The sequence below is a fragment of the Eucyclogobius newberryi genome, unplaced genomic scaffold (assembly GCF_026437365.1).
Source record: "Eucyclogobius newberryi isolate DKJ021-1_F unplaced genomic scaffold, fEucNew1.0.hap1 SCAF_11, whole genome shotgun sequence".
NCBI classification, from domain to species: Eukaryota; Metazoa; Chordata; class Actinopteri; order Gobiiformes; family Gobiidae; genus Eucyclogobius; species Eucyclogobius newberryi.
The window spans coordinates 17726693-17749137 of NW_027315735.1; the positions used below are offsets into that span (position 1 = coordinate 17726693).

Below are 22445 nucleotides of genomic sequence, written 5' to 3' on the forward strand. Positions count from 1 at the left end.
GTTTAAACGTGCCCTTTCTTTATCAGATCTGTAGAGCACATGCATGAGCGAGGAGTGTCATTTTGTCTTTTACATTCTGTCCTGAGTGGCCATATGGAACGCACCCGCACAGCCCCAGGGGCAGTGAAGACACGAAAGCTTCTGCAGAGACGCTCCAACTTGTCCAGTTTACACATAGAAGGAGAAGAAGCATGAGGAGGTTCTTCAGAGCGCACCGGGATGAGGACTACAGTCAGATCCAGTATTTGACAGCAAAATGCACACGCCTGGCACACGACAAAGGTAAGTGCCTCTGCTGTTGATCATGTGATATGTTCAAAAGTCAGATTCATTGCGTGTGCAACACAGTCTTAGAAAGTCCATGTGCTGTTTCAGGTTGGGAAATATCAATCAATGCAAATCTCATGAGGGCTTTAATTCATTTCAGTCATATGTTTCATGTTTTTCTAATTACTTTGTTTGGTGGAATAATACCTTAGCATAGTCAATTTAAAGGACTTGTGGGTGAGGAAAAGAAAGGGGGGAAAGGTTGAGAAACACAGGAAGTGCTGAATTCTAAAACATTACCTCGCTCAATGGCATCAATACACACAAGGTACATTCCACTTAAAATGTAAGTAAACTTTACGTGAAAGAAAATATATTTTTTTAAACATTGATTTATAATAATAATGCCTCAAACTTGGTTTGTCAAAGCATTTCAAAACCGTTGCCATACAATCATTATTCATTCACTCCACACTCTGAGGTGGTAAGCTACTTTGGCCCCTTAGACCACAATTAATCATTCACACTCACTCTACATTGATACTAGGGAAGGTGGGTGAAGTGTCTTGTCCAAGGACACAACAAGAGAACTTGCTCCGCTCTAACTGCTGAGCCATATATCTGTAAAATATATTTGTAAAAATAAATACTATTGTGTAATTTAGATGAGGACTAGTCCCCTTTTAGTGATGTATTGAAATGTACTTATGTACAAAGCCGTAATAATTAGTTTGGATGCTGAAGGGTTTTGATTCGGTTAGCTGGATATATTTATTTAAAGTGCAAAGCAAATTTCAAATCAATGATTTAATTTTAAAACATATTGGGGCTCTTTACGATGGTCTAACATCAAGAATCAATCATCAATGGTCATCTGACAGATCCACTGACTCTGGAAAGGGGGGTCAGGCAGGGCTGTGCCTTATCGCTCCTCCTGGTTGCACTGTATTTGGAGCCATTGGCCCAATGTATTAGACAATCAAAAGCAATTCATGGTGTTACAATTGACGGGATGGAGCATAAAATTGTCTGAATGTTATTCATTGTATTTGACTGAACCAGAAATTTTCATACCCAATGTTATGCATTTTCTTTAAAATTGGCCCAATTTCTAGATTGTTACTGGTAAATGTTCAACAAAACTGAAATGATCTCATTCTGGCAACCCCCTCTGACCTTTAGAAATACTTTTAAATGTCAAATTTAAATGGCCAACATAATCTCTTAGACCTCTCCTTGAACCGACACCTTAACGTGGTGGAGGGGTTTGAGTGCCCGAATGATCCCAGGAGCTATGCTGTCGGGGGCTTCAAGCCCCTGGTAGGGTCTCCCAAGGCAAACAGGTCCTAGGTGACAAAGATCGGTTCAGAAGCCCTCTGTGATGACGAAAAGAACAAGGCCGTTTACATCGCCCAGATCGGCGTCACCGGGGCCCCATCCTGGAGCCAAGCCTAGGATGGGTGCTCGATGGCGAGCGCCTGGTGGCCAGGTCTTTCCCCACGGGGCCCGGCTGGGTACAGCCCGAAAGAGCGACGTGGGGCCGCCCTCCCATGGGCCCACCACCCGCAGGAGGATCCATAAGGGGCCGTTGCAGAGAGATCTAGGCGGCAGTTGACGGCAGGGGCCTCAGCGACCAGCTCTCCAGACACAGAGACTAACTCTGGGGACATGGAATGTCACCTCGCTGTGGAGGAAAGAGCTTGAGCTTGTGCGGGAGATTGAGCAATATCAACTAGATATAGTCGGCCGCACCTCCACGCACAGTTTGGGCTCTGGAATCCATCTCCTCGAGAGGGGCTGGACGCTCCACTTCTCTGGTGTTGCCCACGGGGAGAGGCGGTGGGCTGGTGTGGGCTCAGCCGCCACGTGTTGGAGTTCACCCCGGTGGACGAGAGGTGGACGAGAGAGTCCCTTCGCCTTCGGGTGGGGGACAGTTCTCTCACTGTTGTGGCGGCCTACGGGCCGAACAGCAGTGCAAGGACTCCTTGGGAGGAGTACTGAACAGTGCACCGACTGGGGACTCCGTTGTTCTACTGGGGGATTTCAACGCCCACGTGGGCAATGACAGTGACACCTGGGTGATCGGGAAGAACGGCTTCCCCAATCTGAACCCGGGCGGTGTTCAGTTATTGGACTTTTGTGCTAGCCACGGATTGTCCATAACGAACACCATGTTCAGGCACAAGGGTGTCCATCAGTGCACATGGCACCAGGACACCCTAGGCCGGAGGTCAATGATCGACTTTGTTGTCGTGTCATCTGACCTCCAGCCGCGTGTCTTGGACACTCGGGTGAAGAGAGGGGCAGAGCTGTCAACCGATCACCACCTGGTGGTGAGTTGGATCCGCTGGCGGAGGGGGAAGCCAAACAGATTTTGCAGACCCAAGGGTGAGGGTCTATTTGGGAACGTCTAGTGGAGCCCTCTGTCAGTAGGGTATTCAACTCGCACCTCCGGGAGAGCTTCTACCATATCCCGGGGGAGGCTGGGGACATTGAGTCCGAGTGGACCATGTTCTCCGCCTCCATTGTTGATGCGGCTGCTCGGAGCTGTGGTCGCAAGGTCTCCGGTGCCTGTCGTGGCAGCAACCCCCAAACCCGGTGGTGGACACCGGAAGTAAGGGATGCCGTCAGACTGAAGAAGGAGGCCTATCGGGCCACTCTGGCTTGTAGGTCTCCCGAGGTCATTGACAGGTATCGGCAGGCCAAGCGGGCCGCAGCTCGTGCTGTTGCAGAGGCAAAAACCCGGGCCTGGGAGGAGTTTGGGGAGGCCAAGGAGGAGGACTATCGGTCAGCGCCAAAGAAATTCTGGCAAACCGTCCGGCACCTCAGGAGGGGGAAGCAGTGCCTCACCAACACCGTTTACGGTGCAGGTGGAGGCCTGCTGACCTCGACTGGGGATGTCGTCGGACGGTGGAAGGAATACTTTGAGGACCTCCATAATCCCTCAGTCATGTCTTCTGAAGAGGAAGCAGAGACCGGGGACTCAGGGGCTAGCTCGCCCATCACCCAAGCTGAAGTCACTGAGGTTGTTCGCAAACTCCTCGGTGGCAGGGCTCCAGGGGTGGATGAGATCCGCCCTGAGTACCTAAAGTTTCTGGATGTTGTAGGACTGCCTTGGCTGACACGTCTGTGCAACATCGCGTGGCGGTCGGGGACCGTGCCTCTGGACTAGCAGACCGGGGTGGTGGTCCCTCTGTTCAAGAAGGTGGACCGGAGGGTGTGTTCCAACTACAGAGGGATCACACTCCTCAGCCTCCCGGGTAAGGTCTATTCCAAGGTACTGGAGAGGAGAATCCGACCGATAGTCAAACCTCGGGTTCAGGAGGTGCAGAGGTTTTCGTCCTGGTCGTGGATCATGGGAGTTTGCCCAACCAGTCCACATGTGCTTTGTGGATCTGGAGAAGGCTTGGGGGGTGCTCCGGGAGTCCGGGGTCCGGGGCCCTTTGCTCAGGGCTGTCCGGTCCCTGTATGACCGGAGCAGGAGCTGTGTTCGCATTGCCGGCAGTAAGTCAGACCTGTTCCCAGTGCATGTTGGACTCCGCCAGGGCTGCCCTCTGTCACCGGTTCTGTTCATAGTTTTTATGGACATAATTTCTAGGCGCAGTCAGGGGTCGGAGGGTGTCTGGTTTGTGGACCATGGGATCTCATCTCTCATCTCGCACGGTGGCAAAAGCGGTTTGCGCTCTTGCCTCCTAAGAAGGAGATCATGGGTTCGATTCCCGGACCAGACCAACATCACATGATCTCTCTGGGTGGAGTCTGCATGTTCTCCCCGTGTTACCGTGGGTTTTCTCCGGCTTCCTCCCACCGTCCAAAGACATGCATGTGTTAAGCAAAACTTGCAACTCTAAAGTGAATGTAATGTCTCTGTGTTGGCCCTGCGACAAGTTGGCCACTGTCCAGGATGTACCCCGCCTAAGGCCCGAAGTCACTGGGATAGGCTCCAGTCACCCGCGACCCCGAAAGGGAACAAGCGTTGGAAAATGGATGGATGGACTCCACAGAGATCAACAATTTTGGAAAAAAAAAAATACCCCTCTCTTGTTTTAAAAAAGAACAAATGGAATCTTATCCCATACTTAAGTCTAAGTCAAAGGATTGAATCTATAAAAATGAATGTTTTGCCTAGATTTTTCTATCTGTTCCAGACTTTCCTAATTTCCATCCCCAACTGGCTGTTTGACGAGTAAAGAGTTTTGTTTGGAAGAACGTACTACATTTTTTGGACTGAGATTAAGGATGCTCTGCAGACAATTTTTTATGTTGCCATTCCACTCGATTTTTGGAACTATGTACATGGGCCTGAGGACTCCTGCCATGGACACAACAAACAGTTACCTCTGGAACATACTCTTGGAAGCGGCTAAAAAGGCCATCACACAAAATGACACAAATTGCACCGACAATCGGACTGGACAGACATTGCTTTTGAACATTTATAAAATGGAAAAACTCACATTCGGGCTTGAACTGAGTAATGGACACATTTGAAGGACTATGGACAAAGTGGGGCGTTTGGTTGGTTCTCGTTGGATGTCTGCTCATTTTGAAACATGTCTTCTCTCTGGTCCTGTTTTTGTTTCATTGTATTATTTTCTATGTTCTAAAAATATGTAAAATTTACTAAATGAAATATGAAAAAATAAATTTGCTGATATAATAATAATATGTTTTTCTTTATTTAAGAACAAATGCAAATACGTTAATAATAATAATAATACGTTCTATTTAAACACTTTCACTTGTGTTATTTGTCTCGTTTTGCAGTGATGCTGGACAGAGAGTGTGTGGTCTCCAGAGAAAGAGACAGGAAGCTACAGACTGATCTGGAGGCTGTGACCACTCGACTGCTCCAACAAGAGCAGCTCAACATGGAGCTGAGGATGAAGCAGGACCAGCTCATCAGCCGGCTCCAGCAGCAGCAGGTCAGTCCTCTGCACTTGTCATTGGTAGAAGGTTTTCAGGCAAAACAGGAAGTACCGGTAGATGTGATATTTTCTACTTTGGCTGGGTAAACATAAGACAAAAGAAAAATCTTACCAAGGATCTTAAAGTTGATCACACAATATGATTGTAGATGCCCCAGTTTACAAAATGAGTAATTGATTAATTTTCTCCTTCAAAAAACATATTGTAATGTTGTCACGTCAATTAATTTTCTAATTCAGAAATGTTTATTTCATGTTTATTGGTATTTTGGCACATCATCATTTTAAAGCTAAAACGCTGACCTCTTTGAGATTGCGTGGGCCCTACACCCATTTTACAACATTACAGTAAGTGTATTGCACAAAACATATATATATATATATATATATATATATATATAGGGGGATTCAGCTTAATATTCAGCTTGTACATGAGCCTCCGATAAACCTCCGATAAACCGGGCTCAATAAACCAAAATGTCAACTATATGTATTTGATATACAGTAAGTAGAATGGGCTTTTAAAGGGAACAAATATCCATGCCTCTTTTGCCTCCTTTTTTAAAATGTGCAAAGGTGGAGTACATAATCATTGGAGCTCAACTTGGGCAGTAAATGTTGACCTGAATGCCCTGCCCTTCCAAACAGAGGCAAGGTACCTTGCATTTGAGAACCAGCCAGGCTCATCATTCCACACACATTTAATATGAGCTGCCCTGACGCGGAAACGGGGGGTTTTCCGGCCGTTTCCGCGGATCCGCGCGGATCCGTAATTAGGGGTCCTTTTTTTTTACCTTTTGCTGCAAATAGGGGTACTTTTTCAAACAATCTTGGTGATTTTTTTGTTTGTTGACTGTGACGGTGCACCCTAACCGCCCCGTCATCTCTTCTCCCCGGCGTGCGTGCCCGGCTCCGCGCGCGCGCTCTTCGTATTTGCGGAGCGCCCAGTTAGTTGAATCACGAACCTTCACTTCCCTGAACTGTTTCCCCACTGCCCGGACACTTTTCCCCGCTGTAAAGCGTTCGTGCAGACTCGGCGCCTACGCACCACACTCACCTGCTGCTGCCTCCTCTCCGATGGACCGAGGCTGATAATGTAAATACATTTTGCTTATAAATAGAGTGCTGCGTTTTGTGCTATGAAACTTGTGTACATTAAAAAACTGTTATATGTGCTAAATAACTATCTGTACATAAAATGTCAGCCTTGCATATGTGAGTTATGTTCATGTGCTTGAACATACAGTGAGCTATCTTGATCGGAACCTGTCTTTTTTTTTGACAACTCATTGCTATAAATATCATTGTGTACTTGTATATATGTTTGAAATAAAGTTATTTCTGCGAATTTTCATGTCATTGAATTGTAAATTTGTATAACAATACTATGGTAATATATTTCAGTGCACTTTTCTAACTTTTAAAGTGAAAAAGGGTATATTTTCAGGCTTTGTCAATGAAATGGGGTACTTTTTGGTTGTGGTCAATGAAAAGGGGTACTTTTTTGGGTTTGGTCCATGAAAAGGGGTACTTTTTCAGGGGTAAGGAGGTCAGTGATTAGGGGTGTTTTTTCCAACCTGTGTACGAGCATGGGCACTATATAAAAGCTATAGAGTCGGTCCCCCGGGGGCATAGCACAATAGTAGTACCACGGATCTTTCATCATCTGATTGGTTCTAAAACCCTTTGTTTGTTCAGGACTCAGTGGAACTGCTGCAGCAGCGCCTGGTCCACCTGACTGAGGAAAGTTCTCAGGATGCAGAGTTGCTGCGACAAGTAGGGTCAGAGCTGCAGTATCTCCAGAGCTCTGAGCTGAGACTACACGGTCTGGTGGAGGAACTGTATGCTGAGGCCCATCACAGAGCGACACTGATTACAAGCCTGGAGGCAGAACTACACAATGAGACCAAACGTAGGGTTTCTTTGGCAAAGAGCCTCCAAGAAGAGCTGCACTGGTAGGCTATGCTTAAAACTGTCATCTCATTGCATTCTCACAGCCCAAAGTGTCTCTCAGCATCTCATGAAGGTTATTTGTACATTAATCTCCAAACATCTGCCTTATTCCAGTAAAACAGTGCGGTTGGAGAATTTAGAGGAGTCCAACAAGAGTCTAGTGCAGGAGCTGAAGGAGCAGCACACTTCTCATCAGAGAGAGGTCAGGAACTGTACCAATGACACCAGTAACACACAAGTGTTACTGGTGTCTTATGTATGTGAATACAGCCTCTGTTTGGTGCAGACTCTCATTTTTGACCAATTTATAATTATTATGTGTTTGTATATGTACCGGTAAAATAAAGAATAAATACATACATTTAATATAATATAATAAGTTTTCTTATATTATATGGACATATTTATTATTATTTTCACTTATTTGTGCTTTCAAGTCAGGTTTATTTATAAAGGGTCACTTTCAAACTTGTATACAATGGGCTGTATCTCTAGAGTAATGAAGTCACCAATAATATCTTATACTTACTTACCTTACATCGTGGTTGTTTTGAAGGTTCATGCGCTGCAGGTGGAGAACGAGGGAAGCTTAAGAAAACTCCAAGCCACAGCTGAACAGTTTGAATGGCTCTGTCAGCAGCAGCGATATTGGGTGTGTTGTGTCAAAAGGTTGGTTGTTATGCTTTACTTTAGATTGCACATTAAGTTAATGTTAATTTTGACAACTATTATATTTTGTTATCACTTTCACCTATGTGATGTTTCCGCTGACAAAACCAAACAAAAACTTAATCCAAGGAGAAGGTCAGGTCAGACAAGGGTCTGACAAGAAAGAAAGGGTCCATGAAGCAATGAACTATGATTAAATGTTTGACAGTTTGCCTAGTATAGTTGGCTTGTATTAGCTTAAAATGGAAATAATTAAAAATAATTAATTGACTGTTTCTATTAATAATACTTTATATTAGACTGTTTGAGGTTGATGGAACGTGTTCCACTAAATCTTGATTAAAACTGATTTGCTGATTTGATTTTAGTCAAGGTCAAGTATGCCCAAGTGAAGTGCTGTACACCTTCACAAATACAGGAAAACTAAATAAAACAAGATCATAAAAGCACTTGAAGACATATGCAAAGCATCAAAACACAATTCAACAATAGAAGGTCTAAATGGAGAGTGAGAGCAGCTCAACCTGCAATAAAAGCACAATTACACATTTTCAGTGAGGTTTTCAGATCAGCCTTTCTGTGTGGCGTTTCTGTGTCTTTGTAGGTTTCCTCTGGGTTTCCCCTACCACTAAAAATTCAAAATGGGCTCCACCTCTATGGGGCCAGGACTCCCCTGAAAAAGAGATGCTACATCTCAGTGGGACTTTCCTGGTTAAATAAAGGTCAATAAATACATTAATAAATAAAATAATGTATTGTCTGAGCCAATTTGATAGTGAGGAGTTTAGTAATTAAAATGAGATGTTGATGAATGAATGCTGATCTATATTCTATTCAAACACAGGTTTAAAGATGGCCTGTTGGAGGAGAGGGATGCATTGCTGAAACAGGTCAAAAACTTGCAAAGGAAAATTCAAAAGCATAAGAAGGCTGTGAGTGGTGACACAACAGACCTACGCTGCCCTCTGCAGGAAACACGCTGCGACAGGTAAACATGAATAGAACTAATGTTTGTCAGAATCTTATGCTCAATAAAAGGTTCAGTCATACTTTGTTATAATTTGCATTCTACATAAATAAGAACAAAATAACAACAACTAAGCTATCAATATCAAACTAAATGTCACCAATACCAATGCGTAGAAAAGCAGTAGTATTTTCCCTAGGTGCACTGGGTAGTATTCTCATAGCCTGGCTTCCAGGCTGGTGCTTTTGTACATTATATTATATATACAGAGGATGTCAGTCTGGTCAATCCCTTGTTGCAGGCGGTTTCATCCTTCTATGCTCGGGTCCTCCAGAGCCCTAGGAGTAGGATTCTGCGCAGTATCTTTGCTGTTCCTGCACTGCAATTTTCCGGACTGAGATGTCTGAGATCCCCTGATGTTTTTCGGGGATCTGCTGTAGTCACTCCTCCAGTTTGGGGGTCACTGCCCCGAGTAATCCGGGCACCGCTTTGACCTTCACCTTCCACGCCTTCTCCAGCTCCTCTTTGAGGCCTTGGTATTTTTCCAGGTTCTCGTGTTCCTTTTTCCTGTTGCCATCAGTTAATATTGCCACGTCAACCACCATGGCTTTCCTCTTCTATTTATCCACTGCCACAATGTTTGGTTGGTTCAACATTACATTCTGTCAGTCTGTATCTGGAAGTCTCAAAGGATCGTAGCTCGGCCATTTTCTACTACCTTCCTGGGTGTTTCCCACTTTGACCTTGGGGTTCCTAGTCCATACACCACACAGATGTTTCTGTACACTCTGCCAGCCATTTTGTTATGGCGCTCCATGTATGTTGTCCCTGCCAGCATCTTGCACCCTGTAGTTATGTGCGGGATTGCCTCAGGGCCCCCTTTGCACAGCCTACACCTTGGGTCTTGTCTGGTGTGGTAGATCTGGGCCTCTATTGATCTGGTGTTCAGGGCCTGCTCCTGTGCTGCCATGATCAGGGCCTCTGTGCTGTCCTTCCGACCGGCTCTTTCTAGCCATTGGTAGGATTTTGTGATATCAGCCACTTTCGTTATGTTCCGGTGGTACATCCCATGTAGGGGCGTGTCCTCCCATGATGGTCCCTCCAGCACCTCATCATCCTCTGTTCCCCAGTGTCTGAGACATTCACTGAGCATCTCATCTGTAGAAGCCTTGTCCTTGATGTACTTATGGATCTTGGATGTTTCATTCTGGATAGTGGCTCTCACGCTCACTACCAATGTACCCACCAATGTACAGTCTCAGGGTGCTGGATTTGGGGTGGTACACTCCATGCATAGTGAGGAGCATTTTGTGGTTTAACGTTTTGGGTCTGTATCTCTTCCTTCCTCTCTTCTGATCACTGGCAGGGCATAGCTGTTTATTGCCTGGGACTTATTCTTCTCTTGACCTGGACTCATGTCCATTTGTCTGTGGTTTTCCACAGTACTTGTAGCTGTCTGCAATGCCTGCTGTTGTTCCTTCTGAGAGTGAGACCCCTTCTGTGTGGACTACCTTCCCTCTCTTTGTCCACACTGATGCACTAGCTGACAGTCCCAATATTGTTTCATATTCTGAAGCTACTGTACATGTACATCTAGCTTCACCCCCTGCAGGACACTCTCTCCGCTCTGGAGAGCAGCTTCAGTGAGAGACTGATCCACCCTCGCTGTGTGAAGGAAAGGTTCCGTAGGTCTTTCCTTCCTGCTGCTGTCAGACTTTATAACAAAAACTGTTAGTACTGAACACTCGCAATACTGACCTAACCTAATACTGATGTGCAATTCTGTCATATGTGCAATTATATCATACGTCATAAGGCGCTGGTACAGCTGGCAGCCCGGTGTAAACGCTCTCTCTTCTTTCTCACACTTATTGTGCTTTATCTCCTATATTTTGTAAATATAGTTAGTATATTTTTTCTATTTTACTGTACGATAGGGACACGCGCTGGAATAGTTTTTTAATTCAACTGTTTTTGACTTTTTTCGGCTGGATTTGAGCGTTTTTCGTTGCGTTCGTTGTGTTGTTGTGACGTGAGCTAGCTCCGAGCGAGCCCACCAGCCCCTCCCCGCGCCCTCCGGCCGCGCTAAAGTACGGCGTGTCGTCGGTACACGTTTATATACACGTTTATATGAAAGAGGAACTTCACGAACGATCGGGACACGCACTGGAATCGCTTTAAATTAACTTGTTTTGACTTTATTCGGCTGGATTGAGTGTTTTCGTCGTGTCGTTGCGATGTGTCTTGGCTCTGAGCCCCCCGGCTCCGGCCCCGCCCCCCGGCTCCGGCCCCGCCCCCTGCCCGGCGCCGTACCGCGTTTCCACAAAGGAGGAACTCATGAAACTGCGGAGAACAGTCGTCTTACCCGGAGATCGTCACGTTATCCCGTCGCAATACTGACCTAACCTAATACTGATGTGCAATTCTGTCACATGTGCAATTACTGTGAAATTCATGTGCAATCTATGTGCTGTCGTGACACATATTCATGTGCAGTTACTGTCGGGATCACATGCAATGGTATTTATTTATTTATTTGTCTATGGGAGTTTTTATTTATTTATTTATAGGAGATCTTCTACTGAAAGTGTTTTTCAGACTTCCTATAAGTGATCTGTTCTTCTGTATCTACCTCTGTATCTACCTGCGTTGCACCAATGAAATTTCCCCATGTGGGACAATAAAGGAATATCTTATCTATCTTATCTTATTACTGTGAAATTCATGCACAATCTATGTGCTGTCGTGACACATATTCATGTGCAATTACTGTCGTGATCACATGCAATGGTATTTATGTATTTATTTATTTATTTATTTGTCTATGGGAGTTTTTATTTATTTATAGGAGATCTTCTCCTGAAAGTGTTTTTCAGACTTCCTATAAGTGATCTGTTCTTTTCTTCTGTATCTACCTCTGTATCTACCTGCGTTGCACCAATGAAATTTCCCCATGTGGGCCAATAAAGGAATATCTTATCTTAGCTTGTGACTCATAACTCTCCTCTTATTTTAAACAGTTTAACCGCATGGGACAAGGACACAATGGCCGACCTGGAGACCGATATGGAAAAATCAAACATACTCTATGACAAGCTCTTCAGCCAGGTATTGTTTAGTCATTATCTCAGATCTTAGTCAGAATAAGAATCATTTGTATTTATCCCCAAACGGAAATTCTTTTTGGTTGCAGACGTGCATTGCTGACCAGAAGAAGAAATAAAGTTTTCCCATCAACAAACCCCCCAGTAACAACCAATTGGACCACCATAATTTATTTATAAAATTAAAGTAAAGAATTACCCTCTACTTACATTGCTATTTGTAAAAGTGACATAAGAACTAGTGACATGTTCATGGGTCATAAAAATGTAAATACAGTCAGGGTGAGTGTCGCTCACTCTCACATGCTGGTTTTGTTTTGAATGGCGATAAAATATTTTTTAGATCAATTATTATACAGTTACCAAAACAAATCAGACCACCTAAGAATAATTTGCCAATGAGGTTGTATAATTATTCTGGCCACTCGTTTGGATTGATAAAAGCTTTGCATCCGTTCTCAAAGCAGAAGATCCTGCGTTTCCCTCCTTCTGATTGCTGCTTGATCATGTATGTCTGTGTCTGCGTGGAGTCCTCTGAGCTGGACCTTGAACAGTTCATGATATATTTTAACCCAAATGTCCAATTCTATGACCGATTCCCGGTTTCGATAGCAGCTTCATGTCTAAACTTTAAAATACTCGCTACAATTGTGACTATTTATTGATGTTACCAGACAGATACAAAGTAATGCTCTGTTAAACATGATAAAACTTATTTTAAAAAGTAGTAGCTTGCTACTACAGAATGTATGTAGCGTGTACTCATTAGAGTGTTCAAGACATTTACAATTCAAGTACGCAGACAAAAAGAGTCAAAAATGTACATGAGTTTTGGTTGGTGGTTTAATTTTATACATTACATTCACTATGTATCCAATCCACATGATACAAATAATATTAAGGCGAGAGAAAAACATTTTGTTCAATTTTAGGGTTTTGGATCGGTTTGCTCTCTCATATGAGCTTTTACCTGGATTAACTTCAAATATATTTTTCTCACTCTCTCACATAGACTTTAGCAGCACCTACAGGCATGACACTTTTTCGCTCTTGTACCTAAAAACACATAAGGTTTCTCCAGTAGGATTTGTTGATTTTTGTTGGTTTTAACTTAAAGAAAACACTGTGCCTTTTCACATTTATGGACAGGGTGGTTCAAAGATGTGGCTTGCATTATTACTGGTTTAAAAAAGGCACTACAATCACACCTAAACCTGGTTTGCTAGTTCATTAACCAGCACATAGAGAACACAACAAGTGTTTCTCAGACTCCAGAACCTCCAGAATTCTCTCACTGAGCTGCATAGGCTGCACTAGCACTGATTCATGACTGGTGCTGGTCCTGGGATTTAGGTAGTGACATCAGAGAGAGGACTTTTATGTTTTAAACCAACTGGAATCAGTCATTGGAACTGGCAACACAAATGATACTGAATGAAAACGTCAACATCGTGGCCATCATGTCAGATGTTTTTGTAATAAATCAATATTACATTGTCATCAGTAAAAGTAATATTTGATTTAAACACGTTTACTTCATATCTGGGGACACAAATAGGTCATGTTTATGAAATACTTTCTACATGTCCTCGCTTTAATTGATAAGTAATATCAATACACAGATACTTTGTACAATTAAGGCACCTATTGCTATATATGACTCATGACACATTTAGTTTTAGCTTTGGTTTAATACAGTTATCTGAAGATTTTTAAGTGGGGTTTAAAAGGACTTGTAGTTTTTATGACAAACTTTGTGAATTTGATTTGATGCAGTACACACTAGTACATGTGTCAGGTGAATTGTAATTGTCTGTGTCAGACTATGTCAGAAAGGACTTCAAAACACCTTGTTTATCACCTCTAGGTAAAGAGTCTCTTTAAGTGAATATTGAGTCCATGAAAGTAAAGTAGCGCAACAAGGCTCTTCTTTTTTCTCTGTGAAGGAAATGATGGTGTGTCTTTTTTGCAAAAATTGAAGTCCAAAGGCTCCCGCAAGTTGGCACGCACGTTAATATCATGCAAAATACAAAATTCAATGGATTAGGTACTTTGTACATACATATAAAATTATATAGTTTTAAGAATGTTAATCTATTAGCAATATACTTTTTATTCTTACAAATATTGTTTCATACTATGTAACACATAACATAATCAACATTAAAATAACAACTCAGTCCATAATAAAAATAGGTTCTATGTTTTCTCACATATATTTTACAATATATTTTCTCTGTCAAAAAACACGCACATATGTCCCATTGTTTTGTTGTGGTTTCTTTTGGCAGCAATTTGGCATCAGTCAATATGAACATGGAGAGGAAGAGAAGCGCAGTGTTCAGTGTGGAAAATATAGGGGACAATTCACAAAATGGCAGCGGCGAGTGTAGAAATAAACAGTGCTGTTACAACGGGCACTTAGAGCAGCCACACTCCAGAGCCGTCTCCATCTCCTCTGAGTACGAAGCGCCATCAGTGCAGCGGAAAACCACCTTCCGCTTCCTACTCTTTGTCACTCCGCAGCAAACACCAGAGGGTGCTGTGGCCTGGCAGGACCGGGGGCAGTCCATGCGAGGTATCTTACTGGTGGATGTGCATGTTCTCAGGGGCTGATGTCGCTTCAGCTGCTCTCTCACCATCTCCCCCTGACACGACAACTCTGGGTGAAGAAGCAGACACATGTTTGACCAAACTGAGCATGCAAATGTTTTTGTTTGGTGATTCTTATACAGAATACCATAGAATACTATTTTCCAGCGTGAACGTTTGATAAAAAAATAAGTCTCAAACCTGTGTCACATGTGGGTCCAGTGTATCCTGGTTGACACTGGCACACTGGCCCTCCTGTCTCCGATACTCGACATTCTCCATGGCCACAGCGGCGTCCCCTGCACGCTAAAGGCTCCTGTTGCCTATCGCAGTACTGTCCCTGATAACCTTCACCGCATTGACAGCTGTACGATTGTCCTTTTGGCACGCACACACCATGAACACATCTGCGACGGAAACCGAATGAGAGGAATGTCACTTTTTGTTTCTGACACAAACTGGAAACCTGTCAGTGAATATACCTGTGATTCTGACAGTGGCTTGGAATAGCCGTTTGATCACATAAGGGCCCAGTGCGTCCCGGGGGACAGTCACATGTCACTCCTGTCTCTCCACCTTCTCTGCATGCGCCCTGGGCACACACACTGCACAAATGGCAGCCCGGGAGAATTCCATTGGCCTGAAACAGAACAAACAACAGTAACGATTAATTAGGGAGACATTTTGTTGGTGGCTTCCTTCCTTTCATTCTTTTGCAGATTTTCTACGTCTTTATTCTTTATTTGTAAATGTAGTCACCATGCAGTGATTAGCAGATTTAAGTGTCCCTTTATCACTGACAGGAGTTACGGTATTTCGTATTTTAAAAATACTATAATATGATGCTTGAAACATTTGTGTATATTGTACTACTTGGGTTTCCTCTACCCCAAATTGATGCAACTGCATGGAACATTATCATTTGATGCAGGGACTTATAATATCGCTGACACATTTCTTAGCCAATATTAGTAAATGTAAAAGGTGAAAACCATAATTTAACTGTTTTAACATGTTTTTGTTGTATACTTACTTTGCTTTCAACACCTTGCTGTCCTCCACCTGTGCGCAGATAGCTCAAGTCTTGCAGCTCCCCGTTGATCTGAATATTATGAATGCAGCCATTGAAAGTCTGGGGAGAACGATCTGGACCAGGTCGCAATCCTGAGGCCACCACCTGTGATGGCACACCTGGAACAAGCAAGAGGAGAAAGCAGAGTGACTAAAGGAGAATTTGAATCATTTCACCAGACTGATCCCGGCCCTGATTAGTCTGAACCTGTCAGCGTCATCAGACTGACCACTTCTGAGAAAATGAGCAAATAAAGATGCATCACTCCAGCCGACAATGACCTTCCTTCAAGATATCAAAGCTTTTAATTTGATTTTCTTTTACAATCTGGTGAAAAAACTTTATACCTTGAATCTCAAGTCAGTACTATTTGGTACAAAACCTTGATCATATGCCAACCAGATTAAGATTTTAACATCTTTGTTTAGTTTGTATGTTTTGATTAGCTCTCTCCAGATTTTACCCAGGAATGGTCAACGTCCTCTATATGACTCAGCCGTTAGTCATCTGCCAGTCAGGCCTGCACAGGACCCTCAGGTACAACACTGCACCCAGTACTTTTCCATTGAGCCTTTCCACTGAACTGGTGTGACCCAGAATATGGGTCACACCAGTACAACCATGCTCTGATTTGAGCTGGAATAAAGTAATCTTTCTGACAAGATAAACCCCAACCTGCTTTTTTATTTTGGTAGTTGTAGCGTTTTGAAACAGATACAAGTTTTTATTTTACCTTTGCCTGTTGGGGATGGAAATTGGGAGTGTCTGGAAAAGATAGAGACATCTAGGCAGAACATTCATTTTTATAGTGTCAATCAATTGACTTAAAACTAGATATGGAATAGAATTATTTTTTTCTTCATAGAGGAAAAACAAGAGGTATAGTTTTCCTTAAAATTGTTGACAATTGTTGAGTGATTCTGCCATTTAAAAGTAACAGTCCTTCTGAAAGTCAAGGGAGATCGCAAATAAGAAAGAATTTCCAAATCTAGTGTCTATATTTACCTCCAATATATAGCTGAGTGCTATGGTCCACAAGGGGTTGCCAAGTTTGCTTTCCCATGTTCTTGGGGGCGCCGCTGTCCACTACAAGGCTTAGGGAGCGGTCCTGAATGAGGAGCTCAACAGTGTGAAAGAGGCCGTCATTCACAGACTCCACACTGCAAATAAAAAACACCAACAACTCTGTAAGCGATTTGGGAAAATTACGATAAAACACCAACAAATTTGAATCAGTGTTGCCAAAATACAAATCAAAGTGGCCACACTTATAAAATGGATGATGAAGTTGAAATGTTGTTCAGAGACACAAAACACTAGCCTTGTGACATAGCCCAAAAATCACACAGAACCCATATAAAACAGCATTTCCAGGTTACGAGGACATTTTGTTCCATTGTCGGTCTGTATTGTGTTTTCTGAACCCTATAAGACCCCATGGCGTTAAGAACGTGAGTGTGTGGATTGGAGATTCCCTGGTAAGTGGTTTACAGTGGAGATAGACAGCTGCAGAGACAGTGGTTTGGCATAGTTTAAAGAAAGAAAAACAAAAACGCAGCGGCTTTACAAAGTTAGGTGGCTTAATTCTTATATTCTCCCAACACATGGAACAAAAGAAGCAGAGAGATCACTAAAATGATTTCTGTTGGTGGTCCAGCTCTCTCCCACAGTGAAACATTCAACAGTTCAGTAGTTACTGTAGCCAGGGAGACTCGAGGTAGTGCTGTGATTGACAAATGTTCAGATTACAGCAAAGCAACATTAACAGTCAACAGAGTAATGTTTTGTGCTCTGGAGGCAGACCAATGTGGTTTCCGTACAAACCACTGAGCAAACAAAACAAAATTGGAACTCCAGTCATTTCAACATGTAGCAGACAATGGATGATAAAAACATCAAATAAAACCTGCAAATGTGCAAATTTTAAATAAATGCTGAGGTAACAGATGTTTTATAATTCAAAACAAAACATTATTTCAACATGAGCAGAATTTCCCCAAAACAGATGAAGCCTTCATTCAATACAGCTACAAAACTTTGAGTTGATCGAGTGAGATAAAATTCTTGCTGCAGACGATGAACATGTTTCACAGAACATCAGTCTTGACGTGGCTTTCGTGGTTTTACTATAGCTCAAACACAGACACATTCATGGAGTTCATTAGGCGCTATGTCATTAAATAAATATCCCGTGGAAAAGGCACAAATGTCTTTCTAAAATTCTCATTCAGATTGTTCTTCACTATTTTTCCATTCCACAAGTCATTTGGTTTGGTGCAAGAGCTTGAATTTCACAAAATCTACACTAGATGGCGCTAAATGACTACAGTATGTGTGTTTTTTTCCTTGTATTACTTTTGTTGTTTTCAACAAAGCATGTCAGACATATATAGAACCAACACATTTTTGTCTTAAAACATATAGTATCAACACCATGTTCATTGTGAATTCAAGTGTGAACATTTTAATTCTGTAATCTGGATAAATAACAACACAATAATAAAGGTAATATGCACACGTTTAAAAATAAACGTTTTTAAAACAGTAGAAATTTGCAATTTAGTTCTATATGCAAGATATGTGCATGTTTTGAATATTCACAGGTCTTATTAGACTGACTCATGTCACTGGTGCGGAGATGGCAGCTGCTGAATGCTTTTTTCTCTTCCTCCTGTTCCCGTAAACCTGGCCAAAAAGCTCACATCAAATAAAATTTCTGAACTGGAGTGTCCTTTAGCAGGTTTTAGGATTAAGTGCTGCTTTGGGAGTGCAATATTTCAGCACAGCAAATATGGAATTTCCTTTAAATATTTGAAACCTTATACTATGTAACTTCCTGGGCTGGGTTTCACACAGCCTTGTTCCAATCAAGCAATATTGTCTTTGAAAGACATTCAATCTAGTCCAAAATTGAATTATGAGGGTTTAGTTTTAGCATATATTCTGAAAGATACATAAAATCAGTACATTACAGCTGTGAATAGAACAGCATAGGCCAGTTTCAACATGAGAAAGCTGATTACTTTGCAAATATTTCGTTTTTCACTTGCATAACTAAATTATAGTCATGGCCCAAAAGCAACAGTCTCTTAAAACTGTAAACAACTTCCAGTTCCATTAGCTTGAGTTCATCCCTTGAGCTTGAGGTCTCTCCATAAGATAACCTTCCAACTGAAGCATTGATTCAGAACCATCCCAGGGCCTGGCAGGAGTATCTACTCTTTAAGCCTCCAATGCAAACTGCAATAGCTAAAGGGACAAAGCCATGTGCACCAGTGAGGGCAATGTCAGTCAAGTGGTGGCTGCCTTCGGCTGCCCCTGCTCGAGTTGGCTCTGTTTACACTGGATGTCTTCTTTAGTGCAGATAAGACTAAAGATGTTACTTATGTACCGCAAGTCATACTGAAGAAGCTTATGGTAAAATGGGACTTGGAGCCAGGCCCCTTCAGAGAGACTAATGCTAAACATGACACAGAAAGAGCATTTACTCATGGCTTTTACTCAGAGCTTAACATTATATTTCATATTTCATTTGATACGTTTAGGTTTGAGTCCATTCACATTGTTTCTACAAGAAGCTTTTCAGAATACTTCTGCAGTGCCATTTATCCTTCACCACTGTCCTCCCAACAGAAAAGCCAAAGTCAGAATTAAAGTGTGTTTGTTTAAATAAAATGCAAATCCCACAATGGTTCTAAAGGCTTTAGAAACGCTTTATGCTATCCATACCTGCGTACTTCAATCAACAAATACAACTTTTTAGTGCTAACAATAAGTAATTGTTCTTGTGGACGGTCTATGAAGAATTTTACACAAAAGGCCATGAAACTTAGCAATCTCCATGGATACAAGCAGGTGACTCCAGTAAAATAAGTAACCGGTAATATCTTACTATGGAAAATTCCAGACAAAGCAATATTTGATAATCTGATGAGACAAGCTGGTGGTGGACCCCCAACAGGAAGGTTTAGTGCACCTTTAAGAACAGCTTCAGCTCCTTAATTTGCATGATGATACAGCAATAGCATTTCTTGAGGAAATGTGTATATTTTGAGTCCGAAACATACTTGTCCAGCCTCTTCTTTACCTCTTTTACTATGAGACTGTTTGTCCATTGGTCTGTCCCTGCGAGGCGTGGCCCATGTCACACTGATGAGAGCTGACAAGGATAATTCCCTGAGTCACTCTGTGGTTTACTCTTCCTCTCTCTCTTTTCTCTATGCACTCTCTCTCTCTCTTCCTTTTCCTCTCTCAGCTCTTTTTATTTCTATCTCATCCTGCATGGTTTACAATTTATCTCTTTATAATTCATAATTTATAATTTATCTCTTTATAATTCGTTCCACTATTTTCTATTCTTGCTCATGTCCGTACCTGCTCAGTGCAGGACCCGTGTGTCATATTATCTATGCAGTGCTGTGTACAAGAGGCGTGAGTCATGAGTCCATTCACTCCTCCACATCTGGGCCATGGGTTAATTATGTACCAACATTTCCATTATTCACTTCTGCCCTCCATCTTTCTTTATTCACTTCACTGAGTTTTAATAATGGGATGCACTCTTTTTGAGGTCACACACACACTATGTTACTTTTCTGGCCACCTGTTTGTCTCCAAAATGAATAATATAAATAAGTCTAATGCCACACTCTGGGACATTTTATAACATCTCCATGGAGAAAAGTAGGTGGCAAACTATCTACTAGAAAAGTTAGTGCACTTTTAATTTCTAAAAACTGACTACTTGACTACTTCATGAAACCTTTTGTTATTATGGAACACATCTGGATAACTATGACACTGCACAATCTACAAAAAAATTAAAAAAGCCTCGACAATGATGCTACATAATCACATAGCATTATAGTAAATCTCCTGGTTATGTCCCACATTAGATTCAAGTTCATTTACATTACAAATATGCCTTTATCCAAGTGCCCTTTAGCGTCTCAGATCTGGTCTGGCCCTGACCGCGCGTGCTGCTATTGTAATGAAGTTGTTTGTATGCATCTCTTTATCAAAGGTTAGGGACACAAAGTTCACACGCATCAGCACAATGCTACAGCCAGAGCATCATTTGCTTTGAGAGCTCATACAGATTTTAATAAGCCTGCTGATTCAATTTACTTTATAAAATGCAGACTGGTTAGATGTTTGGCAGTAAATAATAATGGGTGACTAAGAAGGAGCATAATTTTCAAGGAATGCAGAGTGTGTCATAAATAACAGATTCATACTTCACGAATAAGAAGAAATTACAAGCAAATCGCTGTCATCGTGTTATACTTTGGAGTAATTAGAAAAAGATTTTAGTGTTGCAATCAAAGTAATCTGGAATCTACTTCACTACTTTAACCTGTATATTATGTGTGGTTGTATGACTTGGGACTAATCTGATTACCATTGTTCAGCTCTGTTGTAACCTTGCTAAAAACTAGCCTAACACCATTTATTCTGGCCCAATAACCTTTAATTGCTTTGCATCAGATCTTTAATAAAGTATGCTCTTAACCAATGTGATTATCCTGATGTGTCTGCTGCAGACTCCTGTCCTTTACAATGTAAACAGAGACCTACTTTTTCTGCCCCACAGCTCCTTGTAGAGTCCGATTTCTGATGACATGTGATAAAATGTGAATATATGAGTATATTTCTGTGATGTATTTTATCTGCATAATAGTGATATTTTATCTGCGTCATTAGTCTAAGAGAAAAACGGGTGTGTGACAAACTGCATTTGTTTGTGAAGGTATCATAAAGATGGGCCAAAGAATGTTGCCCCAGGGGGGGAGTTGCACCCCCCCTTGCAGGCTTTATCTCTACGGAAAAATACCAAGTGCCTTGATGTGAGGCTGACCAATGATAAATGTGACCCGCCTATCCCAGAATATTTAATAAAACCAACCAGCATGGGAAAAAACGGGGTGAGACGCAGGAGGGTCAGCCAGGCTCCTTACAACGGCCTGGCTGACACAGCCCAGCGTTTTCTCCCAAGCTTGCCACACAAATGTCTGATATTTCTGTGTCGTTTCATATTCTAAGTTGAATTGTGTTCTCTATGTGTTAAGGAATAGCATCGGTGCATGTCTCATCCCAAGGACATTTTCTGATTCCATGACATTTTCTGGTCCTATCGAGCCGGACGACAAGCAGCCCCTTCGCGGAGATTGACGGGTGAATCGGTGAAGTCTGTGCACAGCTAAAAGAAGTCTACTAGGAGAACACAGGCGACAAAGAAGGTCAGACAATAACTTTGTGTGTGAAAAAGAGTTAGCCATAAAACGTTTTATGCATTAGTTTGATATTTACTGGAAAATCATCGTAGGCTTTTATGCCCAGTTATGTATTACTGAGGAAATGCCCAGTTAGGTATTACTGAGGAAATGCCCAGTTTGATATTACTGAGGAAGTATGTGTGAATGTAAGCGCTGTGCACGAGCGAAGTAAGTAAGAGAGAAGTGTGAATGTGTGAATGAGGATTAATAAGTGACTGACTAACAAGTGTGCATTACAATTAATCATACAAGGGTCACAAGGCGTTATTCTGAGAGATCTAAAATTAGCAGTCACGGCTGAATCTTAAACACCACGTTTATGTCCGGAGGAATCTAATAAGGAATTTTCTCTAGAAGCTTGACATTGACCGTGACTGTAAAGTAAGTAGCATTTCTCTCAGACGACCGAGACCACATAATGCCAGAATTATCACCCCAAACTGTAAAAAGACAAAGGAAAAGTCATAAGAGGATTTTGGAGGGAGACTTCCATGCTCAGATGACGTGGCAGAGAGGGGGAGATAAGGGGGGTCAACAAGACAGGAGAATGGGAGAAGAAAGCAGTTCAGAGGACGCTCTGAACTGATGAAGTAAGCAAAACTAAACCCAGCTGGTTTT

At 42.2% G+C, this 22445-nt stretch overlaps 2 protein-coding genes across 3 annotated transcripts in view; one reads left to right on the forward strand and one right to left on the reverse strand.

The window, feature by feature from the left end:
• Positions 1-39: 39 nt before the first annotated feature.
• On the forward strand, positions 40-12075 carry LOC140346943 (uncharacterized). The gene is made up of 8 exons (XM_072433216.1): positions 40-282; positions 5035-5192; positions 6894-7150; positions 7263-7350; positions 7705-7817; positions 8662-8805; positions 11805-11892; positions 11978-12075. Exons 1-8 carry the CDS (start codon positions 192-194, stop codon positions 12005-12007), a joined length of 969 nt encoding a protein of 322 aa, XP_072289317.1. The 5' UTR covers positions 40-191; the 3' UTR covers positions 12008-12075.
• Positions 12076-12715: 640 nt separating this feature from the next.
• slit3 (slit homolog 3 (Drosophila)) overlaps positions 12716-22445 on the reverse strand; it is a 224306-nt gene continuing 214576 nt past the window's right edge. For both annotated transcript variants that reach the window (XM_072436358.1, XM_072436365.1), the window contains 5 exons: positions 16558-16712; positions 15514-15671; positions 14963-15120; positions 14682-14887; positions 12716-14550 (listed from right to left, as the gene is read on the reverse strand). In XM_072436358.1, the coding sequence (XP_072292459.1) occupies positions 14297-14550; positions 14682-14887; positions 14963-15120; positions 15514-15671; positions 16558-16712 (931 nt within the window). In that variant the 3' untranslated portion in view covers positions 12716-14296. The remainder of the gene's footprint in view (positions 14551-14681; positions 14888-14962; positions 15121-15513; positions 15672-16557; positions 16713-22445) is intronic.